Below are 11,566 nucleotides of genomic sequence, written 5' to 3'. Positions count from 1 at the left end.
GTATTGCTTAGAAACTTGTCACTGGTACCAAGGGAATGGCTCTAGTATGAGTATTTAAACAATTTGTAATTTTAAGATTTCGTAGAATTGCCAAAACCATAATTAAGAATACCATTTTTCTTTATCATAGAATCTGGTAAAAACAAAAATAAATATCCTATGTATCTGATAAAAGGAGTGCGGTGTGTGTGTGACACTAAAAGAAAGGGGAAGAGCATCATAAGAGTTTGGTACATAGAGCTATAGAAGCAAAGTGAAAAAATTTGATAGAGAATCTTTGGTTCTGATAGAGATATATCAAAGGATAATAGCCCTAATGAAATATTTTCATAAACATGCTCCAAACTATAGAAAGCACAGAAGCACATAACTCATAACCAACATAAGTATAAGAGTTACTCAAAAAAAAAAAAAAAACATAAGTATAAGAGCAAATAATATTCCTCACAATTGTATAACCTCTCTTCTCACCTCCAAAATGTCAAACAAATACAACACACACATGTTTGTATTCATAATTTTAAAAGACATCAAAAAAACTGTTGTGCACCATTCTTCTAATTCTTGAACAAATATTAGATAATTTAAAACTTTCCGATATAAACAAGCATATCTAGATTTCAACAATAACATATGTAAATAATATTATCCATCTAAAAATAATAATATCATCAAAGCGATTAGATAGTTTTCAATAGACATACGAGAGCATGAGGTAAAAGACCATATGTTTTCCTGGTCGATACTCATGGTTCTCAGTTCTCACCACTAGTACTCCAATGTGTTTAATCCATACTCCATAATCTAAAACCAAAATCTAGTGCAGCATGATCATAATCATGTTCCCTACTCAGCTAAACACATTATCAGAGTTAGTGAGGAAAGAGATAGCATTAAAGCTTTTAGAATTCAGATTTCAGACTGTTACATTTTTTTTCTACACAGCAAACATGCTTCAAAATATAGCAAGTATAAGTCACTTAGTTCTCACTTCTCAGCAAACATGCTTCAAAATATAGCAAGTATAAGTCACTTAGTTCTCAGATTATCATATAACGCTGAATCTCAGATATATAACGTAAACGATTCTTTAGAGGAATATTAGCACATGAAACTCTATACACTCTAAATGCAAAATATACAAGCACCAACTTACAGCACAAAGAAGTACACAATAAGTTGATGATCAAAACAGCATAAATTTCATTATTCCCATTCAGAATATAAATTATTTATATCCACAACAAGAGAATACATTACATATTAGGGTAGCATAGTGTAAGCTTTGAAAATGTCATTTAAAAACAAAACCTAACATAAAACAACTACAATAAAACCTGACTTATAAGTCCTCCAAGCTATTAATACCATTAAGCTTTCATGCTTCGCTTCAGCATCTAGCAATTACCAGCATCTTATCATCACAATCCAGCAATCAGTAGTCATGTCACAACCACTAGCATCCAGCATCTGACAGCTTCTCTCGCCAGCAATCAATGTTGCGCCCACTGTATACTTTTAATATCAATCCCCTCCTTTACCATTTCATAAAGTGGACTCATCTCTCTCAACTTCTCAACCTGCTTCACTGTGAGCTCGACCGCCCGATCAATCTCTTCCTCAGTAGTAAACCTCCCAATTCCAAACCTAATTGAAGTATGTGCCATGTCCTCATCCACTCCCAAAGCCCTCAACACATAAGAAGGCTCCAAGCTAGCACTAGTACACGCACTTCCACTAGAAACAGCCACTTCCTTCAACCCCATCAACAAACTCTCCCCCTCAACATAGGCAAACGACAAATTCAAATTCCCAACATACCTCCTCTCCTCACTCCCATTCACCACAACCCCGTCAAGCTTAGCTCTAATCCCATTGAGCATCCTCTCCTGCAACATACTAATCCTTTTCTCATCATACTCCATCTCCTTCCTCGCCAACTCACACGCAGCTCCCATTCCAACAACCAACGGCGTAGGCACAGTCCCACTCCTAATCCCCCTCTCCTGTCCACCCCCATTCATCTGCGGCTCAACCCTAATCCTCGGCCTACGCCTCATATACAAAGCCCCAATCCCCTTCGGCCCATAAATCTTATGCCCACTCAACGACATCAAACTCACATTCCACTTGTCCACATCCACATCAATCTTCCCCAACGCTTGAGCAGCATCCGTATGAAACGGAATCTTAAACTCCTTACAAACCGCCCCAATCTCCTCCATAGGCTGAATCACACCAATCTCATTATTCACAGCCATAACCGAAACAAGCCCCGTATCGGGCCTAATTGCATCTCTCAATTTCCCCACATCAACCAACCCATCACTCTTCACCGGCAAATACGTAACATCAAACCCCTCCTGCTGCAAATGGCGACACGAATCAAGCACACACTTATGCTCCGTCTGCGTCGTAATCACATGCTTCTTTTTCTCCTTGTAAAAGTGAAGCGTCCCCTTAACCGAAATATTATTACTCTCCGTAGCCCCAGAAGTAAACACAATCTCCTTGGGTGACGCATTAATCAGCTGCGCAACCTGGCCACGCGCAATCTCGACAGCCTCATCGGACTCCCAACCGTAGAGATGGGTTCGAGAATGGGGATTTCCATAACGAGACAGATAGAAGGGAAGCATGGCGTCTAAGACACGTGGGTCGACCGGAGAAGTGGCTTGCATATCGAGATACAAGGGCCTGCCTGAGATTTTGACGCCTTTGACTGTAAGGGAAGAAGGGTCATCGTAGGGGTCGGGGATGGTGGCAGCGGCGGTGGAGAAGGGGCGGAGATTAATGGGTTTGAGAGAGGCGGTGCGGCGGAGGGCGGTGCGGCGGAGGGCGGTGGTGATAAGCTTGGCGGCCATGATGAGGATGAGTTTTGGGGGTTGGGGTTCGTGGGTGATGATGAATCTATATCTTCTTAATGTGTGCAATGCCCGTTTTGCCTTTTTACCCACGGGTTACCCATGTTTTACCCAATTCCTATACTAAACTACCTATATTACTTTATTCTGCGCGACCCGTTTATAAAACACATAACCGGCTAGATAACCAACTTGGCTACAGGACCTTGCCAGCTTGCCTTCTTCACGGGTATTTATTTACTGATTGATTCTGTTGCTCGCTAATTACGACTTTCTTCTCTTAGACTATGAATATTAGTTTTCAAAATTCAAACTGAATTTCTTTGCTTGATATCAAAGAGTTCTTGTGTGGGTTTGTAGAGTGATTTTTGACCGTAGTCTCACTGGCTATGGATTCACGTTAGCAGGTATCAGCTTAACCATGGCAATTACGTTCACAAATTAATCAATGTATCTGCCAATGTGTTATACTTGAAATTAGGCACACCACGTGTTTGTTTTTTGTATTCACCATCAGCATAGTGTAGCTATTTTTCTCAAAAAAAAAAGAGCATAGTGTAGCTATTCAAGGAAATTATTCAGTTGATTTCCTTCACCTTTTTCGTGGAATCTGCATCATATCTGCAGTTTTCAGAGTTTGGTTCTCTTGAGAAGCATGGATTTGCTAGAAACGGGATGTGGAGCATTGACACTAATCCTCGCCTTCTACAACAAACTCCCCAAGTAGGGCTGCTATTGATTTGATTCTAAAGCCCTCCAAAGAAGATTTAAAGATCTTTCCGCATAGGTATATCTCTAAGAGTTTCAATGGGTTATCATTACATAGAGATTGTATATTAAAGTGCTATATATGGGTGGATTTTCAGTTTCGAGTTCCGGTTGATAGTATACGAATTCTTATGCAGTGTACATGTTTGATGAAATTTTTTATGATTTTCAATAGAAGCAAAAAAAATTATTCATTGTTGTTAATTGATAATGTTTTCTATGCTTCCACTGTGATGCAGGTAATATAGTGCCGAGAAAGTATCTTTGTCCCTGAAATCACATTCTAAGAAATTGGCTTCTACGAAATCGGGTATAAGTTCTTCAGATATGAACTGTGATATTATTTTTTTATAGCAATTGATTTTTCAGATGATTTTTTAAGCTACTTATTCATATATGATTTTTATTTAGTATGCATGTTTGAAGAAAATTTTAATTGAGATTTGTTAATACATGAGTTAAGATTAAATTTATTTTTCAATTATATAGATACACATTATTTTGGATTGGGAAAAGCAAAGAATGGAGATAATAATAGCAGTCACGGTTCTTTTAATCATCTGGAGAAAGATGGCAGATCCCAATATGGTGAAGAAGGGAGTTCTGGTACATTTTCTGCGTATATACGAATTTCTTCCCATCCAATAACCGCTCTTTCTCCTTTAAGCGGGCTACCTGAATTTTCTCACTTCGGTTGGGGTCATTGGTTTACCTTAAGAGACCTTGAAGTTGCAACTAATTACTGATTTTAGAAGGAGAATGTGCTTGGTGAAGGTAGTTATGGAGTTGTGTATAAGGGACATTTAATTAATGGAAGTCCGGTGACAATTAAAAAGCTCTTTAATAATCTGTAAGTTTCTAATGAGGCTTCCGTAGCTTTAGAACTTAGTAATCTTTTCTCTTTCTTCATTTTATCTACCAGGGTGAATTTATCTATCTTTCTATTTTCTAGGAGTCAGGCAGAAAAGGAATTCACTGTGGAGGTTGAAGCTTGAGAACTTAGTAATCTGTAAGATTGATTATTGGAATATTTATGTTTGCTCTGAGTAAAGTAAATTTCAGCAAGTATAATATTTTTAAACATAAACTTTATTTCTGTCTATACTAAGCAGAACATATGTATTTCTCAAAGCAGCCCCCCCCCCCCCCCAGGCGTTCATCGAATTAACAATGAAGGCAATACTCCTTCACAGACAGGTTCGTTTCATATATCAGGCATTCGTGTCATAACTTCATAGACCATTATATTAAGTATTTGAACTTATGATCAGTCGTTGGTATTTAGTACTCTGTCTAATCCCCTTATTTGTTATAAAACTCGCACCACAACTGAAAGCCGTCATAGGGTATGCCTTGGAGATAAGAAAAAACGGGTCGTGGAAGGATTGCCAGAGCCTGTTACAAATCACAGACGATGTGGTCCAAATGTTGATTCTTTGTTCAGTAGCAACGGTTTCGAAGTTTCCAGAAACACATAATAAGGAAAACGTGCCTATTCCTCAAGGAAATAATCACATTTGTTATTTTTGCTACTCATCACCGTATTTTCTTCTTTTAACTTGATTCCATCCCTCATCCAAGCTTATTAATTGTGTACAATTAAGTTAGTAGATTGATGCAACTATGAGTCACGGTCTGAGTTGATATAGTCACATCTGTTCTACACATAAGAGGTGTTGATCGAAACTATTGTCTCCTTCAGCTCCACACCCTGTCTTGAGCGATAACTCAGACCCCGGCTCCAGGCGCAGAGGTCGCGGTGTTAACGTCAATAAACAATGGTCGCATACTCCTGTAAATCTGTGCAACAATGTGAATACCTGGAATTGTATTCAGGAACGTGAATCAGGTATCCTTCTCTCTCTGTTTAGCGTTTGATGCATTCACGTGTTAAGCATTGTATATTTGATGTTATTGCATGAGCTTATGTTACGAAGCAAACCAAATTTCTACGTGTATGTGCTTTTGTTATGAAGCAAACCAGAAAAATAAATTAAATATGATAACATACAGGCGAACCTCTGCTGCATAAACTTGGTGCTTATTCCTGCTTGATTAATTTCTTTGAAGTCAATATATTTTGTATTTTCTTATTTGTCTAGATGCTCAATGATTGGTATGACAGAGAGATTGATGCTATTAATGAACCTTATCGTCCGATTCCTTCTGGGGTCATATCTGAGAATGAGGTTAGTAATACAAGTTATTGTTATAATAGGCATACATGAAAGTTATCTCTATTTTTACGATAATTTTTATGTAAGAACACTTTCATCCTCAGGTTATTACTCATATATGGGTACTGCTTTTGGGAGGACTTGGGTTAGCTGGTATACTTGATGTGTGGGTAGGTCTATTTAAATTGATGATCTTTCTTCAGCAAATAACACCGAGCTTTCTTTCCCTAAGCCCACTACTCTCTTTCACAGGCAGGGCATACATTTCCTATCATGTTTTATCTTGCTTTGGGAGGGTCTTTTATATCTTACATCTATTCGGCTCCCCCTTTAAAGGTAATTGTATTTGATTTCTGTAATTATATGATTGAAAATAGTCCTTTTTAAAGCCTCACAAACCTCTTTTCTCCTGTTCTACAGCTGAAACAGAATGGATGGATTGGAAATTTCGCACTAGGAGCAAGTTATATCAGTTTACCATGGTATGATAGCTTACCATTAATGATTATCCCGTGTCTTCAACTATTGTTTAAATTTAGCAAAACTCTCGGGCTTAGTACATGTATATCAGATTAAGCAACTGTTAATATTCTTAGATTCTAATATATTTAAATGAGTAGTTGAATTGTATACTTGGTAAAAAAAGAGCTATATTCTTAAACAATTCTTCAGGGAACTACAACGGCGCAAGAAAGTTAAAGCTCGCGATGCTCTTAGAACAGAGCTCTTGAGCTTGGTGAAGAAGTTTATTGGCAAAGTTGGAAAAGATTGAGTTATGTCTATTGGCAAAGTTTGCGTACTACTGGTATATAATTTTAGTTCCAGAGAAATCAATTTTATTGTCGTATAAAGTATCGTATCAATTTTACTGATACTGGATTGCTTTCAGATTCAAAATGTTGTACCGATCCATTCGACATATTTGCAAACCCAAGTCCAAATCAAAGTCTATTTCCTAGAAAAAATTATGATTGTTTTTATTCAAAAATCCTTTTTGCAGGCCCAAGATATTTGTTGTTCCTGATATTTTTTCACAGGATTTTAATTTGTACAGCTTTTTGCAGGCCCCTTTTTGCAAGCATGAGTAGTCAAAGTCCTCTAAAAGTCGAACTTAGTAAACCAATCATAGCAACATTAGTTTATACTTATGGATCACCATTGGGTGGAACTACCATGATTGGTGATGACAATAAGTTGAAGAATTACAAAGAAAATTGCCTGGGCCTCAAATTTGAAACTAATAATGTTTGTAATTACTCTTTCAAGAGTATGAACCTTGATGTGTAATCATTGCTGAAGGAGCATTGAAAACACTGTATGAATTTCTTCAATTGGAAGTTATATCTGTCATTGTGTTATATCTGTTTAATTGGAAGTTAATGTCACAAAAAAGATCGCAGAGATCTCCGTCTAAAGCTCCAGAACAATAGTACTCAAATTAGAGATCTGTTAATATGGTTAGCTAATAATAGCCTGCCTTATCTCTTTCCTTTATTTGATTCCTTTCCCATCTGATAATTTGATTTTTCTTTTTTAGTTCTTCATTTTTAAACCTTAGATGAATATTAATCATCAAACTATTACAAAAATAACATTATTTAGGAGGTCGTGGTCCAGGTGTCAACACTATGATAAAGGCTCTAGAATCGATGCCTGATCTCACTAGAGCACCAGCAGTTGGTAGTTTTTTTAAGGCTGTTTTTCTTTTCGGTAGAATTTCTAAATTCTTAGTGGTTATATTATTCTCAGCTCCAAAACGCAGAGGCAGATGTTCAGGAGTAGAAAAAATGTTATCGCAAAGATTTGGTCAGGAAGATGGCAATAGAACCAATGATCAGACTTCTGCAAAAGATGGTTTGCTCTAAATTGTGCACACGATTATACTCGAACGATACATATGTAACTTTCATATTAATTTTGTTCCTTTTATGTGCAGATGTTGATAATTCCCGTATCCTAAGGGTGGAACATACATGTCTCCAAACAATTTTGGTTAGTACTCGATTATACTTTGATTTAATATGATCGGAGACTGATTTAAATATTCATATTTAAATCAGAGAATTATCCAAATGATTTAGATAGCTACAGAAACGGCTTAGAAACCATAGATATTAAAACAGTTTCATGTACAGAGATATAGTGGCTGGACAGTTATTCCTTCTCATATAATCCAGGAGCCAGACATGTAAAATATTGAACATGGCTTTGGAAATGAGGCAATGTAACTGACATGGCTTTTGAAATAAAATATAGAAATCGGTAATGCTTTTCGCTACTGTCCTTTTTAATACTTGACAAAGAGGCAACGCTGTTGTTTTGTCATAGTTAGACTACTAATAAAACTGACTTACCAGGATGATATATAGCCTTTCTATCTCAACAGCCTCTAGCAAATCTTAATATCTTTAAGTACAGTTTACTTACTCAGATGTTCTTAGTTGTAATAATAATTTCGCTCACGAGTTAATTTATGAACATTCACAATATAGCAGTTCTTATACAAATTTTCTTTTGTGTTCCATCTGGAAACTCAAAATTTGTATTGAGTATTAAAGTAAGATCCCTGTGACTCTTAGGTGTAGCGATCTCTCATCTTACTGTTTAATTTTGAAATGTATTTCCATTAATCTTAATTGCATAGATGCTTTTTTTTTTTTGAGATGCAGGTTACATTACAGGGATTCAGGGATTCAGGTCTCGACGAAAAGGAATGGTCTGTAGTCGCATGGATTTATGTGGATTTTTCAGATTTCCTACAAAGCCTAAAAGATCTCGAGAGGTTGTACTTTGAAATTTATAAAACTCGGATTGTTTATATTTGTATTTGGTTACCATGACAAACTTATGAATATAATAGTCTGGTGGGTATATGATAGACACAGAAAAGTAACAGTAGAGTTTTAAGACACTGGTGTAGGCAGATATATCAAGACATTCATTAATATCTCCAAAGCCCCGACTCTCCTGTGGTACTTTTGACAAATAAGAATGTTAAAGTTACTTGCAGGTTATTTTATCACTTAAGTCTCAGCAGGTGCTAGAATAGTAGAATGTGTCTCTGCTAAGTCAATTTTGCTACTAATCCTTTCAACATGTAGTTTTTGTATATATTTTTCGGTTTGATAGAGTTGACTTGATTATTAACATGTTAGTTTAAAAGTGAGCATGACGAGGTGGATGGAAAGAGTTGGTATGATGCACCTATCTAAGCCCTTTTGGCGACTTATAACTTAACTGGCCTTTAACCCGTGGAATTTATAATTCAAATTTTAACATTATTTTATTAATATTTTAATATTAACGAATTGAATTTTAATTAAATTATATTAGCCAACTGATTATATTTTCTCATGAAATTTTAGCTTTTGCAATTTATCATCTATTTATAAATATTTTTCTGCTATTAATACGTGATAAGAATATTATTCAGTTAATTTTAAATTAGATTTGTCATATTTCGTATATCTTCATATGTGTATAAAATGATTACGTAATGATTCATATTTGTATTGAAAAAGAAAATATTAGAGTTAAAAAGAGTTATTTGTATAAGTTATGTAATTAGTTTATTTACGTTTTTATACTACTTATTAATTTTATTATCAATTATTAATAGTGTTTTTGAGTATTCTGGATTCTATTTTTTGAACCTTGATTATTGTGTGATAAATTTAATAAAAATCTTAAAACCTAATAATATTAAATAATTTTGTAAATTAAAAAAGACCAGTCAAATAAGTTGAAAGATAAATTAATTTTCATTATTTTTTATGGTATTCCGAAATCCAAGAAAGATGATTTGTAATGAAATAGTAATTTGTAGAAAAAAATAATTGTTTTTTAGATTAAACATAGAATCATACACGTGTTATTATAAAATATCTAAAATATTAGGATGAAAATAATTCTCATAAATTTGTTAAATAGAATGACACTTATTGTTGATTAAAACTTTTTAAAACATGTTATTTTCGTTATACGACGAATCTTTTTCGAAAGTTACACCTCTCATGAAAACCATATTATCAATATAATTTATTTGTCACATTATATTAAATTTCATTTTTTCAATGTATAATATTCTAAACTCCAAAAAGTAAACTTACTTATGGCTAATAAACAGGGTCTTAGCACGCATAGCGTCATTTTTTAAAATTGTTGTATATCCTTTATTGTAAATGATTATCTTATATTAATTTTATTTTAGTAATTTTAAATTATTATGTATCCTATATTATTTTTATAGTTCACGGATTCGATGTGTGAAACTGTCAATAAATATCTTATATTGATTCATTAAATATTATTGAGAAATAAATTCAAACAAAAAAAAATCGGGTTAATTATCAAGTTGGTCACTGAAGTAGGCTTAATGTATCAAATTGGTCACTGAACTCAAAACGGTATCAAGATGGTCACTGAAGTGGCCATAAATATCAAACAAGTACTTGAAATATAAGTTCAAGCAGTAAAAATATTATTTATAAAGTTTTACACATTATTTTTAAATTTTACCAGAACCAAGTAAAAGGTTATGACTTCTAATATTTATGATAATATATTTAGATTTTATCAAGTTTATTTATTATTTATTTTTAATTAAAACAAAGAAAATAACCATATAATAAAATATAAATAATAAATAAACTTGATAAAATATAAATATATTATTTTAAATAATAGAAGTCATAACATTTTAGTTGATTGTGATAACATTTAAAAATAATGTGTAAAACTTTATAAATAATATTTTACTACTTGAACTCATATTTCAAGGTACTTACTTGATAATTATGGTCACTTCAGTGACCATCTTGATACCGTTTTGAGTTCAGTGACCAACTTGATACATTAAGCCCACTTCAGTGACCAACTTGATAATTAACCCAAAAAAAATCTAATCAACTCTTTTAAAATGTAATAATCGAATTTTTATACTTCAAATATACATATTAACAAATAAATACATATACCGGGAGAAACAGTTAAACTTTTTCTTACAAGGAGAAATAATTAATTTTTTCAACTTATTATAAGTTTTATGAAGGGTTGTTTTATCGGTTTTCACAACATCTTTTAAAATAAGTTCGTTTTTTTAAAATTTTGACTTCATTTCGTTTCGAGTTTATGCGATTTGATTTTTATCAGTTTTTATCAGTTTCAGTTTGAATTCAATTTTTTTCTCGGCTCTAATGCATCCATGACTCAAATCAGTTTAGCTGTTATATGAATACTGCCAGGCTTAGATCCGGGATGGGGATGGTCAGTGGCGAAGTTCGCAAACTACTATTCAACAAATATAAAAATAATTAACTATCGCAATCGAACCATATTACCTCTATTTCTTTTCTTTTTTTTACAGAAATATTACCTCCATTTCTGATTGAAGTGATGATTACTGTATAATTATAGTAAAAAATGGAAAGTTAAAACTTTTGTTCTGAAAACTTGAGAAGATTTGTCGATTGTCTTAAATAGTTATATTTATATCTTTTTCTATTGAGTCGTAATGTATTAGTGTATTTCTTTATTTATTTTCCCCAATAATTATTTTTATTATTGTTTTCTATTGAGTTATTCCTATTTATATTATTAAAATCATATATTTTTAAAGAATATTTTGTACGATTAATATCACAATAAAACATTTCTTATATATTATTTGTTTGGAGGATTTTTATGACGTTTATAGCTATTGCAGTCTCTGATCAAAATTTTGAAACATGTTATCTTCGTTATATAACGAATCCTTTT

The 11,566-nt window shown here is 33.6% G+C and overlaps 2 protein-coding genes across 4 annotated transcripts; one reads left to right on the top strand and one right to left on the bottom strand.

The window, feature by feature from the left end:
• Positions 1–1,179: 1,179 nt before the first annotated feature.
• On the bottom strand, positions 1,180–2,991 carry LOC108215063 (cysteine desulfurase, mitochondrial). Its single transcript, XM_017387396.2, has one exon. The coding sequence runs from the start codon at positions 2,862–2,864 to the stop codon at positions 1,494–1,496; it is 1,371 nt and encodes a 456-aa protein (XP_017242885.1). The 5' UTR covers positions 2,865–2,991; the 3' UTR covers positions 1,180–1,493.
• A 2,314-nt stretch (positions 2,992–5,305) lies between these two features.
• LOC108213504 (chlorophyll synthase, chloroplastic-like) lies at positions 5,306–8,807 on the top strand. Of its 3 annotated transcripts, XR_010289793.1 has the most exons (9): positions 5,306–5,481; positions 5,735–5,821; positions 5,914–5,979; positions 6,062–6,145; positions 6,230–6,291; positions 6,482–6,614; positions 7,559–7,663; positions 7,746–7,801; positions 8,479–8,807. XR_010289793.1 is itself a non-coding variant. In XM_017385303.2 (6 exons), exons 2-6 carry the CDS (start codon positions 5,735–5,737, stop codon positions 6,579–6,581), a joined length of 399 nt encoding a protein of 132 aa, XP_017240792.2. In that variant the 5' UTR covers positions 5,306–5,481; the 3' UTR covers positions 6,582–7,532. The 3 variants fall into 3 exon arrangements, 1 of the variants encoding a protein (XP_017240792.2); XR_010289794.1 differs by lacking the exon at positions 6,482–6,614 and having other exon boundaries at positions 5,308–5,481; positions 8,479–8,798; XM_017385303.2 differs by lacking the exons at positions 7,559–7,663; positions 7,746–7,801; positions 8,479–8,807 and having other exon boundaries at positions 6,482–7,532.
• The last annotated feature ends 2,759 nt before the right edge of the window (positions 8,808–11,566 follow it).

The sequence above is a fragment of the Daucus carota genome, chromosome 3 (assembly GCF_001625215.2).
Source record: "Daucus carota subsp. sativus chromosome 3, DH1 v3.0, whole genome shotgun sequence".
Taxonomy (NCBI): Eukaryota; Viridiplantae; Streptophyta; class Magnoliopsida; order Apiales; family Apiaceae; genus Daucus; species Daucus carota.
The sequence above is the reverse complement of the archived record's forward strand: the minus strand, read 5'-3'. Positions and strand labels throughout refer to the sequence as shown.